The sequence below is a fragment of the Peromyscus leucopus genome, chromosome 2 (assembly GCF_004664715.2).
Source record: "Peromyscus leucopus breed LL Stock chromosome 2, UCI_PerLeu_2.1, whole genome shotgun sequence".
Classification (NCBI taxonomy): Eukaryota; Metazoa; Chordata; class Mammalia; order Rodentia; family Cricetidae; genus Peromyscus; species Peromyscus leucopus.
Window position 1 is genome coordinate 28,758,041 of NC_051064.1, and position 17,822 is coordinate 28,775,862.

General features: G+C 45.0%; 2 protein-coding genes across 2 annotated transcripts in view; one reads left to right on the forward strand and one right to left on the reverse strand.

The window, feature by feature from the left end:
* The window catches only part of LOC114709685 (probable UDP-sugar transporter protein SLC35A4), a 33,754-nt gene extending 23,865 nt beyond the window's left edge, over positions 1-9,889 (reverse strand). Inside the window, 2 exon segments of the mRNA XM_028893651.2 lie at positions 5,070-5,256; positions 9,873-9,889. Coding sequence (XP_028749484.1) covers positions 5,070-5,256; positions 9,873-9,889 — 204 coding nt within the window.
* Positions 9,805-10,307, forward strand: Rps12 (ribosomal protein S12). Its single transcript, XM_028893647.2, has one exon. It carries the CDS (start codon positions 9,888-9,890, stop codon positions 10,284-10,286), a length of 399 nt encoding a protein of 132 aa, XP_028749480.1. The 5' UTR covers positions 9,805-9,887; the 3' UTR covers positions 10,287-10,307.
* Positions 10,308-17,822: the final 7,515 nt, after the last annotated feature.

A 17,822-nucleotide genomic window follows, 5' to 3' on the forward strand; every position in this document is an offset into this window, starting at 1 on the left:
CTCCACTGTTGTGAGATGACTGTGGTTGCAGCTCTAGCAGGTGGGGATTCTAAGTTGCTAATAGGTTGCTGAGTGTGTTGTTCAGAGAAGGGTGTGTGTGCATAGTACCTTCAGGCAAGGATCTCAGGCTGCCAAGGTCATTGTTGGAAAGAGGGGTGTATGCATAGTCCAAGTTAAGTGGAGTCCCAGGTTGTTAAGCTATACCCTATGCTTGCTTGCCTCTGTGGTAGGAACAAAATTAGAAAACTGTGTTAATGAAAAATATAGAACTTAAAAGCTATCTACCTACAAGGAAACTCAAATATGATAAATGGTTGCATCACAGAGCAAAAATGGAAGAAAAATTGGTGGACTGTTAGTTTTCCAGTACTGTGAAAAAAAACTAACTATAAGAAGAAACAAAATGTATGTGGCTGATGGTTTCAGCCCATGCACACTGGGTCCTGTGACTTGGGCCTGTGGCGGGACAAGGCATCACAGGGGAATCCTAGGAGGAAGACTGTTGACCTCATGGCCACTGAGAGACAAAGGAAACAGACCTCACCGAATATCCCCTTCAAACGTCTGGAGGTTTGGAGGGCAGTGTTCTTTGGCTGAGTCAACCTGGGGTTTGTTCTTTTATCTCTCAGGATGCTATTAGAGGTTGTGTTTCTGTAGAATGTAAAAAAATAACAGTTGTAACATTTTGTAAGATTGAAGATCAGAGGGGATGTGTTGGAGTGTGAGGGAGACAAGTACACATTGTATACATACTTTAAACTATCAAGGAATTAAAAGATATTCTTTAAATTTTTTTATTTTATACCGTAGATTCTGAAGTCAACTTCCTGGTATTGATCCAGCCCTACTAGTGAGTCTCTGGGAGACTTTGGTTACTTTTCTGATCCTCCTAGTAAACAAAATTTTCCCTCTTCATTTCAAGAACAAATGATATCATCATCACCATCATCTTATAAACTCCCAATTCTAAAATATACCTAGAGAGCAGACCCAGGAAATGATGTGCCATGAGTTCCATGGGTCCTCTTTTCATTTCCTCTGTCTCAGATGTTAGTACAGGAGTCCAACAACATAGAAATGTCAACAGCACAGAGTGAGTAACAACTGCAAACACTGATGTCTGTCTTTCTCACCCACAGACAAAGACTACTTTCAGTCAACCACAACAGCACACAAACCTGGCCTAACCCCAACTCAATACAAGGAATGCAAGATCCTCCCATATGAAGACTATAGCACTTTGGCGGGGTCAAAATGGCTGGTAAGAAGACATGGTTGTCCTCTCCAGCATAACTAGAATTCACCAGTATCTTTAGAGACAGCATGGGGGAGGTATTTATCCAGCTCCTGGGCAGTAATGCATCACCCCTCTCTGATGGGGCTGGTGTCCGAAGAAGTCTAGCAGAGAGTTAAGACTTTCACGATTGCCCAGAAGAAATAAGACCATCTTCCTCACCACTGAGATGTCATGGAGACCACAGTGAGTGCCAGAACACCAACCTTCACCAACAGTGTAAAGGAGTCTCTTCCAAGTAAGTACCAGGGAAAGACAACTGTAGAACCTGGGCTTACACCCCACCTGGCTCTGACAGGGGGAAGCACCCTTCTTTTACTCCTTGGAGTCATGTCAGAAAAAGCAAGCCAATAATGGAGAGATGGTTCAGCAGTTAAGAGCACTGGCTGCTCTTGTAGAAGACCTGAGTTCAATTCTCAGCACCCACACAGCAGTTCTCAACTGTCTGTAACTTCAGTTCCAGGATTTCTGACACTCCCATACTGATGTGCATACAAACAAAACACCTCAATGCACATAAAACAAGAATAAATAAATCATTTTTAAAATGTTTTAAAAATAAAGAAAAGGCAAACCAAAACAGAAGACCTAAATAAAACCTATGAAAATGTGCAAATTTGATATGCTGCTGACATATCCATGCTCTTGGCCTTTACTTGATCCCCATGACATACATTTTAAAGAATAGGATGAACCTATACAGTGGGTTATTAAATAGTGCTGAGCACCCTCAAGATTTTCTAGAAATATAATACATATCCTTGACAAACCAGGTCCAGCCTAACATAAGGCTCAGTGCCCCAAGGCACAGTCATTAATTGACTGTCTCTGAAATTTCTGGTCAGAGTTGGCAGAAACACATCCCCTGTCTAGAAATGAGGCTATGTAGAACTCTTACTGTGGTTGCAGTCTTCTGGAGGTCAGAAAGATTGAAACCAACAGGCAGGAGAGACTCAGAGAAAAGGGGGGAGAAGGCCACCCGCCCTTTCCATGTGTCTGTGTGGTCTGCACTATCCCCTTTGCTTTCAAGGACAAATAAAGTGTGACAAACAGCTCAGAAGAAGTGCTAAGTTAAATTTGTCTGAAGGACTGCACTATGACAATCAGAGGCTAAGCAAGTGTATGATGCATGAATCCTAAATGGTCTTAATAAAAACCCGGAGCCAGATATCAGGGTAAAAGCTCTAAGATCAGAGAAGCAGAGCAAGCCACAGCCACCACCTCCAGTTACCTCACCAACTCCTCAGCCTGACAGAGCCTCTTCAAGAGAGTGAATTCCTGTCTCCTCCCTCCTTATATTCCTTTCTCTGCCCAGCCATATCTCTTCCTGTCTCAACCTTCCTAGTGCTGAGATTAAAGGTTTGTAACTCCCAAGTACTGGGATTAAAGGTGTGTGCCACCACTGCCTGGCCTCTATGGTTAATCTAGTGGCTGCCTTTACCTTCTGATCTTCAGGCAAACTTTACCTGTTAAGAGTATGAACAAAACAATCACCACAAGTATATGTTATTACAATGTGTGATTTGAAATGTCTTCTGTATTATGTAGTAAACTCTCTTAAATGCTTTTTTTTTTCTTTCAGGAAGTCAGTTGTTCATAGGAGATACAAAGAAGGTTAGTTCTAAGTTTAATGCCTAGGGATCAAACTAAACAAAGAGAAGAAAGACACAGGCTTAAGAGGCTGTAGAGATAGCTTAGCAGTTACGAGCACTTGCTGTTCTTACAAAGGACCTGGACTTGGTTCCCAGCACCAGCAAGGCAGCTCACAGCTGCCTGTTACTCTAGCTCCAGAGTATCTGGTGCCATCTTCCAGCTTTCTAGAGTACTACATATGTACAATGCACATACAGATACACAGGCGAAACATTCACACACATAAAAAAAATGGTTTAAGGAAGAAAAACAACAAAGAATTCAAGACTGAGTGGCAGAGAAGGAGCCATCAGGTATGATTTCTCTAGCTCCAGAGTATTGGTTTCCCTGCGATCACCAGAATACCATGCTAAGTGGCCAGGCCTTGGCCATCCAGCTGCTGAACCATCTGGCTGCTGAGCTAGGAGATAAAAGCTTTCTTCTAGGTGAGGGGGCTTCAACACAGAAACTGTGGGCTGCTCACTGTCCAGATATGGGAGGCAACTACAGTCCATTTCACATTCCAATAAAGCAAGGCTACAGCTGCAGCCCTCCACACCTGTCCTGTTAATCAGTAAATGATCTGTGCAGCAGCACCAGACAGAACTCTAGCAAAAGTCACATGTGTAGCCTTTATTTCTCCTTTCCAAACTCCTCCAAAAACCAACACCTTATCCACAATCATGAGGGGTCAGGCAGGGTGATACCTGCTGTCAGGCAGGCACAGTTGTCCATCCTCAGTGACTAGAAAATAGAGTCCCTGCTTAAGCCATTCAGGAGTAGACAGAAGGGATAAGATTTAAAATAGGGTTGAGATTTTTCTCTAAGTTGATTCTTGGAATTCTTAATTTTCAAAGTAGTTAGATTTTGTAAATGTATAAAATCTCTCCAAGATCTCTGGTATGGGAGGTTCAAGAGAGCGTAGTGAAAGCCTGCTCGGAGTGAAATAAAACCCTTTCACATCTACTACTTGCTCAGTAAACTGTTCAGTTACTCTAGAGGTTCCTGTTGCTTACTTGGGGACAGGGCCTGCCAGGAGAAAGAGCAGCCATGTCCTACTGTGCCCTCCCCTCCAGCAGCTCCTCCTATAGAAACACCAAGTCCAAGGAACCTAGATACATAGACCTCTAATAGGATTGCCCAGACACTATGCAAACAATGCTCATCCCTACAGCGGCTCTGCCTGTATATTGCTTGCTTTCTAAAGACATTCTGAGTGAATAAGGACCTGGCCCAAGATGGCCACCCAAGTGATCTCTCTGGAATGTGAACCTAGAACCATGTTTCTTCAGAGCCCATGGCCAGCCAGCTCAAACAGGCTACTTGCCTAATTCTCTCCCCCACGAGGCACTTGGTAGCACTCCCTAAGGCACCCAAGGATCCCCTGTCTATTCCTGGTGATCCTTTGCCCGTTTTCACAAATGAAATTTTCAAACCTTTTCCAGGTTTCCTCCCACATACTCACAAATCACATTAATCTGCTTTCAAAACTGCAATATCCTAGGATCCTGATGGGGTGGTTGAGGGGTACACAGTGAAACACTTCTCCAGGAGCGCCTCATGCTAAAACAGAGCCTCCAGTCTCAGAGAGAAGGAGGGGTGGATCAGCTAGAGAGGATGCTGACCCCACAGGTCGGCCAGAGGAGGGGGCCCTGTGATCCGAAGGAAGTGGACACAGGGAGTGCCCGGAAGAGATTGTTCATGCTTTCAAGCCCAGCCAAATCTTGTGAGTAACAGAGGGCGTGTAGGCCTGGCTATAAATACCTGCACCTCAGGCCCCACCCCTGTCAGAGCCCTGGAGTTCATCAGTCTTGGGTCCACAATTCCACAGCCACTAGCACACGCTGCAGCAGGACAAGGAGCATGCCTCCCCTTGTCCCATTCCTATAATGGTGGTCTGAGAACACTGGGCCCACTTGGGAGGAGGAAAGCCTCTGGGCCCGGAGGCCCTGCCGCTCCAGTTATTCCAAGTCGGGCAGCTCAGTGTGGGTCCTTCAGATCTTTGGCAGGGTGGCGCTATCTCTGAGTAGAGGGCACCTCTTGCTGGGCCTCTAGAGGAGAGAATTCTAGGAGACTGCAGCATGCATGCTTCCTGTCCAGCTCCCTCCCGAACTCCAAGATAATTTTGGGAAAGCCAGCCCACCTTCAGGACTTTCAGTATACCGCAGGTCAGATAGTGAGCCTTTTGACACAGGGTGTTGCCCTGGCGCTCCTCCTCCTCGGATAAAGAGCTTGTGTGGAATAAAGGTTTTAGACGTGGGGGAGGGGCAAGGTCTGAGCCAGGAGCCTTTAACATGCTAAAGAGAACACTGAGGCCACTGACTGGGACGCTGCCTCAAGGAATCATTAGTGAGCTGATTATAGGGAAAAGGCCGTTCCATGGTTTATAAAATCTGGTTCCTAGTGTTCAGGTACAATTAGTTCTAGCAGGAAATCCCCAGGAACAACGCATTGCTAATGGACTCATCTGCAAGTCAGCCATCAATTGCGGAAGCTGATAAGAGACCCCTCCTGCTTGTCTCTCCTGACAAGCTTTCCGTAATCTTTTTTTTTTTTTTATCCTATCTTTTATTCTAACCTGAAAAGAATCCATGCCGAGGTGTCCAGAGAGATGTATGAGCTTCCCATGAACCTAAGAATTACTACTTTTTCCCACTTTCGACAGTCTGAGTGGATTTTCGTGATGAGGCCTGAGAGCTCCACCAATTCACAGGTACAGATGCATGGATTTAGAAGGGAGTTTAATGCTATGCCCATTTAGCAAAATAATAATAGTAGAGTCCTCATTGTGGCCTGTGAGCTCTCTCCAACCATGAGTTATTGGCAATACTTACAGTACCGGCACATGTTTCCTCCTCTGGTGCAAGCCTTAAATTCAACCAGAAAACAGTTGGTCACATCCCCACAACATTTGTCCCACTGTTGCATGGGTGTATCTTGCAGCATTGGTCATTATTGCAATTCACAGGTTTCATAGCTGAGTAACACTGTTGATAAGCCACACACATTCAACAGTCTGCATGGCACCATTGCTACTATGGTAGTTAGCCAGCAGGGAGAGTTAGCTGGCTTCCCAGTCAGGTCCAACTAAATTTCTCTGATTCCATGACCAAAATGTGTGGTGTCTTCAGCAATTAGGCTTTTATCAAGTTCCTGTTTGCAACCTGAGTGTTTGTTTGTTTGGTTGGTTCTGGACACCCCTGATAAACAATACAAGGGAAGGTATCCCACAACTGGTACTGAACTTCTGGGATGAGCACCATCTCCTGTGTGAGGTAATCATAATTAAACTATTATATGAGTATATTCTTAGGAAAGTTTTAAAATAATAGGTTCCTATGTGGCTTTTCAAACCCCCAGAGGTTAAAAAAAAAAAAAAAAAGGAAGAAAGAAAGAAAGGAAAAGAAAAAGAAACAAAACTAACAAAAACCCTTCATTGATGCCACTGTGCAGCCTCATCTGAGAACCTCAGGCTGGTAGAAGACAGTGAAGCTCTGTATCTAGTTCTAACAAGCTGTGTTACAGGATGGGCCTGGCTCTAATCTAATGGGAGAGACAGGCAAACAAGCAAGAGGTTGTTGTGACGTTAAACAATAATGCAGTTGATGGTGAGGTCAATGCAAAGACTCCATGGGGCGGGGATGGGACTCCACTCCTCACCATCCAGTGTCCTGGTCTCCTATCAGTAAGACTTCAGAGAGGTTCAGTGTAGTGGTGCCGGCCTACAGTCCTGCCACTCAGAGCCATGCTGGAAGTGCCTACCCGGACTACATAGCAAGCTGCAGTCCTGCTTAAGCTGAGCTACACAGTGAGACCTGGGGGCGAGGGGGTGTTACAGGTAATGGCAAGAGTGAAGGAAAGAGCAGGACTGACTTTGGAGAAAAGAAAGATGACCACAGAAGATTAGAATGATGAAAGCAGAAAGACATGGCCTAACCAAGAAATCACCACCACTGTCTAACTGAAAGGCTTTTCTGTAGTGACGCTTAAGTCTGCTCCTGTGCTTGTTGTGTTTTAGTGAGGAGCAGTCCCTAAAACTCAGTGTGGCTCACAGTTCTCAGGCCTTACACCCCTCTGCCATCCGTCATGCCTGGGAACATTTTAGAAGAGTGTGATTTACTCAGTCAGCATGGGCACTTCAGCAAGTTCCCTGGGACATCTGCATACATGTTCCAATTTGAAACACACCCATCTACACCAGAATCCAACACAGCATTGCTATCAGTTTCTCAGACAGTGCAAATGCCGATTGCTGGTCTGTGTTATCTCATACAGGCATTTCCAGAGCAGTGAGTAATCCCACATCCCCAGCCTGCCTATCTCCTGGTCCTGTGTCATGAATCCTTTTCTTTCCAAAAGGAAACCCAACTTGTGGGTTTTTTCTGATGGTGCTGGTAGCTTTGCTTGGTTTTATTTCGTTAGAGTCTCACTGGTAGCCCAGGCTGGCCTGGACCCAGGAAATGTTTCTTTCTCGGACGTCCCTAGTGCTATAGTTACTGGCCCGTGTCCTGCCCCTGGAAGGGAAGAGAGTGGCAAACCATAAATTAACTAGCTAAAGTTGCTCACTGAAGCACTCAGAACTGGGATTCATCTCCCATGTGCCTACTAGATTCTCGAATGTACCTGTCCTCTCCCACACTGATACTTTCCAACTTCAAATTCCGCCAGTACCCTACAGTTCTCTAGTAAACAAAATGGCAGCAGTCACAGCCCGTTACACAGCTGTGCCCAGGGATCTTCTGGCTACACCCCTCCTTTGGGCCTGAATTTGGTCACATGCCCATCCTTCAACTTGATAACAACAGTTCAGCGTGCAGGTATAACTGAGTAAAGTGATGTTCACCAGTCCTGTGGCTGGATGCCAGACAGAAGGCCTCATGGAAGGAACACAGACTGGGGAGACACCAGCAAATGCCAACATCACATCACTTCTGGGCAACATGAGGAGCTCCATCCCCAATTCCTTTTTATGTTTGTTTGTTTGTATTTTGGTTTTTCAAGACAGACCTCTCTGTGTACACCCTGGCTGGTGCTAGAACTCACCCAGTAGATCAGGCTGGCCTGGAACTCAGAGATCTGCCTGCCTCTGCCTCCCAAGCACTGCAATTACAGGCATGTGCCACTATGCTCAGCTTTCCCCAATTCTTAGTGCTCATTAGGTGAGTGTTAAAATATTGCATTTTGACCATAAACACTCTTTCTGAAAAACCAATGTAGGAATCTATTCACCTACATCTACAACATGGATATGGGGGCAAACACCCAAATCTTTTCAAACCCATAACTGCATTTTGGCCTGAAAATGTCCAAGAGCATACAAAATATGAAGTAGCCTTGTAAGCAGCAAAATGTGAGCTGTGTGGTTAGCAGGAAGACTTTAACTAACTACTGTTTTTTTTAGGGCTGGAGGTGTAGTTTGTGAGTAGAATACAGACCTGGCATGTGAGAGGCTACCGAAAGAAAGAGAGAGAGAGAGAAAGAAAGAAAGAAAGAAAGAAAGAAAGAAAGAAAGAAAGGAAGGAAGGAAGAAAGGAAGGAAGGGAGAGAAAGGAAGGAAGGAAGGAAGGGAGAGAAAGGAAGGAAGAAAGGAAGAAAGAAAGAAGGAAAGAAGGAAAGAAAAGAAAGGAAAGAAAAGAAAGGAAAGAAAAGAAAGGAAAGGAAAGAAAGGAAAGGAAAGAAAGGAAAGAAAAGAAAGGAAAGAAAAGAAAGGAAAGAAAAGAAAGAAGCCAAGGAAGAACCAATCTGTTTAAACTCATTCTGGCTAAGTTCTGCAGAGTTGCTCCTGGGCCCCACAGGCATGCAAAAACCCAGCCCTGTCTAGATGCTTCACTCCCCTTATGGTTTGGCCAAGAAGTGAGGACACAGGATTCTCCCACTCCGGATTTATTTCCTGTACCCATCTTTATGGGCCATAGTCCACAGTCAGTTCATTCTGTTTCCCAAGGCCACAGCTCCTTTGGCCAGGCCCCCTAGCCGACCCTTGGCTTTAGTATCAGCTTCTCTATCCTACCAGTCTGGACTGGTCACTAAGCATCTGTGACCCTCCAGCCTTGCCAAGTTAGCCAGTTAGAGGATTTCATTGATTTTCCTTCCAACACCCACTAAATACATCAACTGTTTCCCATGAGACCCTGATACAGACAAGCTTCGTGTAATTTTTGAAAACTATAAACTGTACATATGTACTGATTTCCCTGTGTGTGTGTATACATATGTAAGTTGTGTGGTGTGTGCATAAGTGTATGTTTTAAGGCCAGAGGTCAACTTCAAGTGCTTCCTCGATAACTCTCCACTGTTTTTTATGACATGGTCTCTCTGATTCAGCTATGCTGGTTGGCCAGTGAGCTCCAGGGATCCTCTTGTCTCATCACTATAACCGTAGTGCTGGGTTACAGATACCACATCTGCAGCCCAGCTGTTCAGATGGGTGCGGGGATCAGAACTCAGTGCCTTAGGGTTGTACAGCAGGCCCTTTACCCATAAGCCATCTCCCCAGCCCCTACACAGACTTTTTTTTTCTTTTTCAAATGAGGGTCTCACTATGTAGCCTTGGCTAGCCTGGGCCTTTTATGTAGACCAGACTGGCCTCTAACTAACAAAGATCCACCTGACTTTCCTCAACTTCCCAGGTGCTGGGATTTCAATATTTCAGATGCCACTGGCTTTTCAAAAAGCTTTATTTTCAAATTTATAAATATGTCAATAAAAACTTGACATAGAGGCTAATAAATATTGTTTTAAAACAGCCTAAAAGGCCCATTTTTTAAGAAAACAGTGCTTCCTTCTATGGCACATTTATTTTCCACTTTCTAAATGTAATCTATGCTTAATGCAGGCGTAATGTAGAAATAGATTCTGTAAATAGAAATAGATTCCGCGCTTTTCCCCTGCCGCCGCCGAGTTGCGCGGAGGCGGAGGCTCGGGTGCGCTCAAGATTCGGCCTCACCCGTAATCCACCGCCATGGCCGAGGAAGGCATTGCTGCTGGAGGTGTAATGGACGTCAACACTGCGCTGCAAGAGGTGCTGAAGACCGCCCTCATCCACGATGGCCTCGCACGTGGCATCCGCGAAGCTGCCAAAGCCTTAGACAAGCGCCAAGCCCATCTCTGTGTACTCGCATCCAATTGTGATGAGCCTATGTATGTCAAGTTGGTGGAGGCACTTTGTGCTGAACACCAAATCAACCTAATTAAGGTTGATGACAACAAGAAACTAGGGGAATGGGTAGGCCTCTGTAAAATCGATCGAGAGGGGAAACCACGGAAAGTGGTTGGTTGCAGTTGTGTGGTGGTTAAGGACTATGGCAAAGAATCTCAGGCCAAGGATGTCATCGAGGAGTACTTCAAGTGCAAGAAATGAATAAATAAAAATTTTGCCTCATTTTAAAAAAAAAAAAAAAAAAAAAAAAAAGAAATAGATTCCGCATATGCACTTCTGCGCGGCCTCCTTGGCGATTTAACAAAGTCAAACACTGTCCTTACTGGATGTTTCCTCTGAGAAGGATAGGCGCTTTCCATATTCTAACAGTCGCAATAATAATACACAGTAAACAAGCGGTGGAACTTAGAGGACTGAGCAGAGGAGCTTCTCCCAGCCCCGCCATCCCAACAGGAAAACTCGTGGGCAGCAGGTCATGTTGGGTCGAGAGCCGAGCATGCTGCTGCTGCTACTGCAGCCGCTGTGCTGAGCTGAAATACAATGCCGATGATGGTTTTGTGGCTGCATCTGGAAGCCACATTCCCAGCAGGCAAACCTGCCACACCATATACAGGTCCTGGGAACTGGGGGACGCTTAGAGGTCTGGCCGTGAAGATCAGGCGGGCTTTTGGTACCAGCCCACCTTGTAGCATTCCAAATCCGATTCCCCAGGAGGTAGGATCCAGGCCATCCCGAGGGTGTATGTTCTAGAGCTAGCAGAGAGTACCAGCTTAGACAGGCATGTTCAGCCCCTAGCGGTTTGTGGTAGTGTCGAGGCAGGAGCGGGGTAAGCCCGGCTAAGGCTTAGCCGAAAGGCTGGCCTAAACCGTTCAGGGCCTCCAGATTTTGGCGACAGGGGAGAGAGTCCTAATCTCTGATTTGGCCCCACTGTAAGCCCCGCCAAGTGCCCGCCTCCATCTACGAAGCAGCCCCTGCCCATATGCCTGCCTGGCTGGGCACCGAACCTTGTCCCAACAGGAGGGCGCAGGCGTCTTAGAGAGGCTCCTGCCACACATCATCACGCAAATGAAGACAGATACGGGGTAAGTTAACATTAATAACCACCATGACAGAGCGATATCAGAAACTTCACGGACTTACGATTGTTGAGGCAGAAGTCACTGACCGTACTGAATCAGCTGAGTGAAAAAGTGTAGGTCTTTTTTGTAGGAACCCATAGATGCCAGCAGATACCACTAACTGGAAAAGCGAGCCTTGGAGTAGAAGGGGAATGCGATCCTGTACATCTCCGTGATTGTGGATACAGAGAAAATATGTGCCAGGGAACACCGGGCAGATACAGTGATGGACAAGTTACTTCCAAGGCACTAATGACTGTTTTCCTGTGCTGTTTAAACTGTTTCGGGGTAAAGCATACTATGCAAAAGAGCAATGACCTTACATTTGTGTGATGAAGTTAAGCCTGGATGTTTCATTCTTTTTCTTTACAAACGTTTTTCTACCGCTTATCATCAAGGATTTTGGAAACTTGAACTGTTCACAAATAGAGGCCACTTTCTCTAAAGTTTTCTAACACAAACTTAAGCAACACCAGCCCTCCAAAACTCCAGGCTGCAGGGTGCTGGCTTGATGTTCTAATGCTCTTGGCTTTTTTCTGAGCAGTGTTCATGAACACCTGTCTGGAGACATTGATCACCAGCCGTTTTCTGTCCACTCCCCAACTAACGATTCCTCACTTGAAAAAGGAAGAAGGAATGCATCTCTGAAAGGCTAAGTAAAACTAAAACTTAGAAACAAAGTCATTCTGTTTTCTTTGGAGAACCCCACCTCATTAAAAGGTGCCCTAAAACATTTCCCAAGACCAACAACACCTGGCTGTCCTTGATAAGAGTTGGTAATGTGGTCCCGACACTTCCAGTTTCCTCTCCTGCCCCCACGACTCTAAATTTAATCACCATTCTCCCAAAGGTAAAACAGCCTCACAGACGAGTTCCCACTAGTGTAGACTTTAGGAGGACTCACAATCTTTCCTCCATAACCGCACTGTTCCCATGTTCCAGGCCATTCACAACGCCTCCTCCAATTCTGCTCTCCATAAGGTCTCCGCCCAGACTCTGGCCACTTGGCTTTAGCCACACCTTGATGCCTCGAAACCTTGAAGTCCAGGGATGCGACAGGAAACCTGAGCAACTGGTCTCTGCTGTACACTTCATTCATTTTCGGGTTCCTAAAGCGGCTCCCTGACACAGGCCAAGGGTTGAAGCTCCACCATCACCCCTGCGCAGCTTTCTAGGTGACTTGTTCTGATCACCGCCAGCGCATTTCATCCCTCCTGGCTAGGACTCTGCAGCAACTACGCAACACACCCATTCACTCTCAGGAAAAAGAATGGGTAATGAATGAGTCGGGTTCTTGTCTGAACCGACCACCTACTGAGTTCACTAAAGAGGCGTTTTGAGCAGGCTTTATCAGAGCATCCCTGTAAACCTGCACTGAAGAGGGGGGTTGTAAGTACAGGGCCAACCTGGGCTATACATACAAAGTAAGTCACCTCTCTTCACACACACACACACACACACACACACACACACACACACACACACACACACACACGGAGGGAGGGAGGGAGGGAGGGAGGGAGGGACGGAGGGAGGGAGGGAGGGAGGGGTAGAAATTTAGACAAAAAGATTTCCTCCTGCTAGCAGGAAGGTCAGTCCGAGAAGTCACTTCGGGACCTTTGGAAGCCTGCGCTCAGCAGGCAGGTTTCTGAACTGGCGCAACCGCGATTCCGGGTGGGCCAAATTCGCCGTCCCTAGCTCAGAAGACCGCCCCGCACCACGCGGTAAAGCCGAGCAGGAAATGTCTGGAGCGCGAGCCGGGCTGTCCTCCTCAGCCCACACTCCTCGCTTGTGCCTCCACTATCAGATCTTTGCTCTTTGACCTTCTTAGTTAATGTCATCCCAGAGACTTGTTTAAATGTCCTCTGATCAACCGCTGCCTGAGTGCGGACTCCAGAAGGGAGCCGGCACCCCTAGGGTGTGCTGCGACAGCCTGCACAGGGTCCCAGTCCACACGCCGCCACCAGTGAACCTGGGTTTTGTCCTTTCCATGTGACTGTATTTCTTTCTTTGTGTAACGCTTTAGGCAAACACGGTTCCTACTTGAGCGTCAGGACAGTGAGCAAATCTACAACTCCTTACGAAGATGAGACTCTTGATTTTCTGGGAAATGCTGTAAAAAGTAAATGCGTTTATTATTATTAAAAGGATAAGCCAATGTTCCGCGTGCTGTACATACCATACCCCTTCCAGAAAAAAAATTACACTGTAAAATCCGACTTCGCAGAAAAACCGCTTGGGGAGAGGCGTCACCCTAGCTTTCCCGAGTAGGGAGCCAAGACCCTACTTTTGCTAAGGAGCAAATGGATGGAGATGTCTTTCTCTTTTGCAATGGAATATTTAAATTAAGTTTGAGCCCAAGTCTTCAGGGATACATAGAGGTACACCAAGTTCAAATGATGAGCCAGGGAACCAAGGAGCACCTTCTGAGACACCCATAAATTCCTGTCTGTACAATTTCCTAGGATCCCTGAGTAGATCTGGAAAGACTTCTATTGTTAGCCATAAAGTCTAACTCCTTTGCCTCCTGGGATTAAGGCATGTACCACCATACCTGCCTCTCCTTGTTTTGTTTGTTTGTTTTAAATAAAAGACAAGATGAGAACTCAGAAAAAGTAACTACCCCAAACCTACAAAGCTATGCTCCTGAGCCAGGTAAACTAACCCTCTGACTGAAGATGCAGATTTTTTTCTTGCTGGGAACCCTCCCAGCTTTCCTTAACTCAGCCTCCTCAGCAGCTCTTAGCTCCAGTAGCTTGTTGTCTAATGTTGAACTTTTATGTCCCAACATATTATATAAGGGAAAGGATTATAGCCACCAGCGCCTAAGTAGAAAAGACAGGCAAAGCAAGACTTCTTGAAGTCTCTGAGATGCCCCAACAGAACACCGAGCTTCCTGTGTGTTCAGCAGGAGCCAGGGCAGGAATTCAAAGAGCACAATTCAGTCGGCCTCACTTCTCAGGACAGCGAGAGGAGTCTGACGGGCACACATGCCACAATTCTTCCTCTAACAAGTTGTCAGGTTTATACTGCCCACTGAATGGGAAACTACATCCACTAGTGTGCTTTTCTCGGGGTTTCTCCACTGCTTTGCAAGGCAGCTGAGTAATAATGACCTCACTGCCTTCCCGCTGGCTTTCTGTGACTCTTCATGCAGACCATCATCTTCAGTAGCATTGATCTGCTGAATGTTCCTTCTGAAATCATTTTGGTAAAATGTTTAATAAGACATCAGTTAAAGTAGAAATAAAATCTTCAAAGGTAGCTTCTTTTTTTGGGGAGGGGAGAGGGTTTCGAGACAAGGTTTCTCTGTGTAACAGCCCTAGCTGTCCCAAAGGTAGCTTCTTAAGCAAGAATAATTTAATTTTGTTTTATTATTATAATTATTTATTATTCTCTCTCACTCAATCTCTCTGGTGTGCATGTTTGTGTGTGTGCGTGTGCATGTGTGTGTGTGTGTGTGTGTGTGTGTGCCAGGCACAAAGTGTCTATGGAGATCAAAGAACAACCTGCAGGAGTCAGTTCTTTCCTTTCACCATATGGGTTGCAGAGACTGAGCTCGGGTTGTCAGCATTGGTGACAAGATCATTACCTATTGGGCCATTTTAATGCCCAAGAATAAACTTTTATTCTTGTATTCAATCAAATTGATTTTGCTTGGAGCAACTAAGAGCTCTGTACAATAAGGAGCACCGTTATTAATCACATTATGTTTGGATCTACTATATACTAAACACTTGGACATGATAATTTTTAATATTTTTAATGAAGTTAGAAGGTGGGAACGCTTTATGTATGAGACACCATGTAGTTGAAATCAAAGCTGATTGGTTATCCAGGGGGAAGGAAAGGACACACAGCAACCTTCTTATTTATAAGAGCAGGAAAAAATACTATAGTGAAACATGGAGGAAATACAGCTAGACTTTAGGGCAGAGATCTAATGAAATACCAAGTGGGTCACAGGCTCATTACGTGGGAGGAACCCATCCCTCATCCTTCTCCAAGCCAGGACATTCAAGCCGGTTTTTCTTCAGAGGAATCTTTTGGACCCAGAAGGAAGCACCTTGTAAGCAGGAAGAATAAATTTGTGCTGAAATAATGGTTGTAAAATACCTCCCCCTGTCAAAACAAATCAGAGGAACGTGGTGTGGGTGGGGGGTGGGGGTGACGTTGAATGTGACAGACACAGTTCTGAGTATTTAAAACAAAATGAAACATGTAAAAACTTAAGATTAAGTAAATATATTTGGTTCCTAGCTCTCCGTTCCACTTTCCCTGAATGCCTTTGTTTGTATGTGCTTTTCCTAAGCCCACCACAGACTTAAAGACCACATGGGTGCTGTTTGCAGAGTGAGATGAAGGTAAGTGAAATAACTTCCTTGTGATATCATCCCTTAGCCACGTGTACAGCCAATTTACAAATTTACTTCAGGTTTAGCACCTGGTAGCTTTAAAAAGATTACTCTAGGTCCTCACAGGAAAACAGCTTTATCATTACTGTTTTCAGAGTTGTGTAGATGCCATATCAGTCTGAAGTCTGAATATATCTGGACAGGAAGAGGTTGTATTCTCACATCAGGACACTTCTAAAGAACTTAAAAATAGAGATGAGGAAAAACAATTTACCCATAATGAATTTATTTCAAAGATAAACAATAATAGCTGAACTAATTTTATATACTTTTTAATAAAAATGATTAGCTAGTGTCTGGAGTATATCAGGTGGCAGAGCTTCTGTTCAGCATGGGCGGCTGAGCTCCACCTCCATGACTGATCACTGGCCTGTGCCTGGATCCCTTCATCTGAACGTAGCAATCTACAAATGTGAGGATGTCACAATTAAATTTTCAATTTTTGTTCACATTTTACATCCTATTTGTGCTGGCTAGTTTTATGTCAACTCAACGCCAGCTAAAGTTATCAGAGAGGAGAAAGCTTCAACTGAGACAATGTCTCCATAAGATCAGGATGTAGGCAAGCCCCTAGAGTGTTTTTTAAATCTGTTATTGTTGTGGGAAGGTCCAGCCCTTTGTGGGTGGGGTCACCTTGTCCTATTTGAAATCAGGCTGATCAAAAAAGACAGGGAGCAATCTAAGCAGCACCCCTCTATGACCTCTGCATCAGCTTCTGCCTCTGGGTTTCTGCCCTGTTTGAGTCCCCTTGATATGGACAGTGATGTGGAAGTTTAAACCAAATAAACCCTTTCCTCCCCAACTTGCTTTTTGCAATGCATTTCATCACAGCGAAGTAACCCAAAGACACTCTTCTTCATTTTAATAATGATGCCTCTGAAGAGCCCCAAAGCCTTTTCCTGATTTTGCCACCAAGGCCTCTATTCCTTTAATTAAAAACAAGAATTTAAGGACAACAGATGTTGCAAAAAAAAAAAAAAAAAAAATTCATTCCCATTTGTAGTATGCCTGGACTTTTCTGCTTGATTTTTATTTATTGTTGCAATTGTTTTGTTCAGTGATGTGAATCAAATCTATCTTGGTACATGCTTGGCAAGCACTTTGACACTGAACTATAGTCCTAGCTCCCTTATTCTGGGTATTTGCCTATTCAGTCGCTTCACTTCCAGTCAGGTGGGAATGAGCTGGAGAAGCCCCAAGGCTTGTCCTCTCTGTCTCTTTGTGGTCCCCATGTTGGTGAAGTGGTAACTAGGCTTTTTACACAATTGCCCAGGAATTCCAGGAACACACAAAACATCTGAAAATCCCTCCTATATGTCAGTCCTAGAACGGACATAGCTTCACTTCCTTCCCACCCCAATAAAGGGTGGAAAGGAATGATGCACAAGTATAAATGACCTGCGTGGGCATTTGAGACCAGTCTTGGAACTTAGCAATCACCATCACAGCATCACCAAGAAAAGTTCACATCTTCATCTTGCACATACATTATAGGTTTCTTTTAAACACAAGAGAATAATATCCATTTCTCTTTCCTTGAATCATGTCATAAGAAGGAACTCCTCATAGAAACAATTCTTTAATTTCAAATATATGAAGCCTGTCATTTGTTTTGGATGCTTGAGATGTCTGTGCTGTTTGCTGGTTAACACCAAGGCTTCTGTCTCAGCCAATCATCTTAAGGTGAATCCAAATTTGCAAATGCCTAAGGCTGCTTAGAACCCCAAAGAAAAGCTGCCCTGACTGCTCACCTCTATTTTTAAAGGGTCTTGGCGGGGGAGGGGGTGTCCTTTATGTGTGTGTTTCCTACATAAAACAGTGAAAGGAAAATGAGACCACTGTCAGTGGCAAGGCAATCATTAGCAGATACTTTGTTAACTTTACTTGAGTGCTTGCAGAAAGAAAAGGAATTGGCCTGAAGTCTGCCTACAAGAGTTGTCCATGAGGGTGAAGGGACCTCCATCCAGATAATAACATTGCCTTAATCATTTTTGCTGTCTTGTCTTCCTTAGCAGTGGTTAGAAATGTAACTTAACCAGATTTTGGACTTTGCCCTAAGCACTCTATCTCCCTTGCTCCCTTTCCCGTTTCCTACTATTCTGTTAAGAGATAGCAGCCAAGCTTTCAGCACTGATTCTTTGAACTAAGGCACTAAAATGTCTATAGAGAAATCTGAACTGGCCATGTGGCCTTGAAAGTGAGCC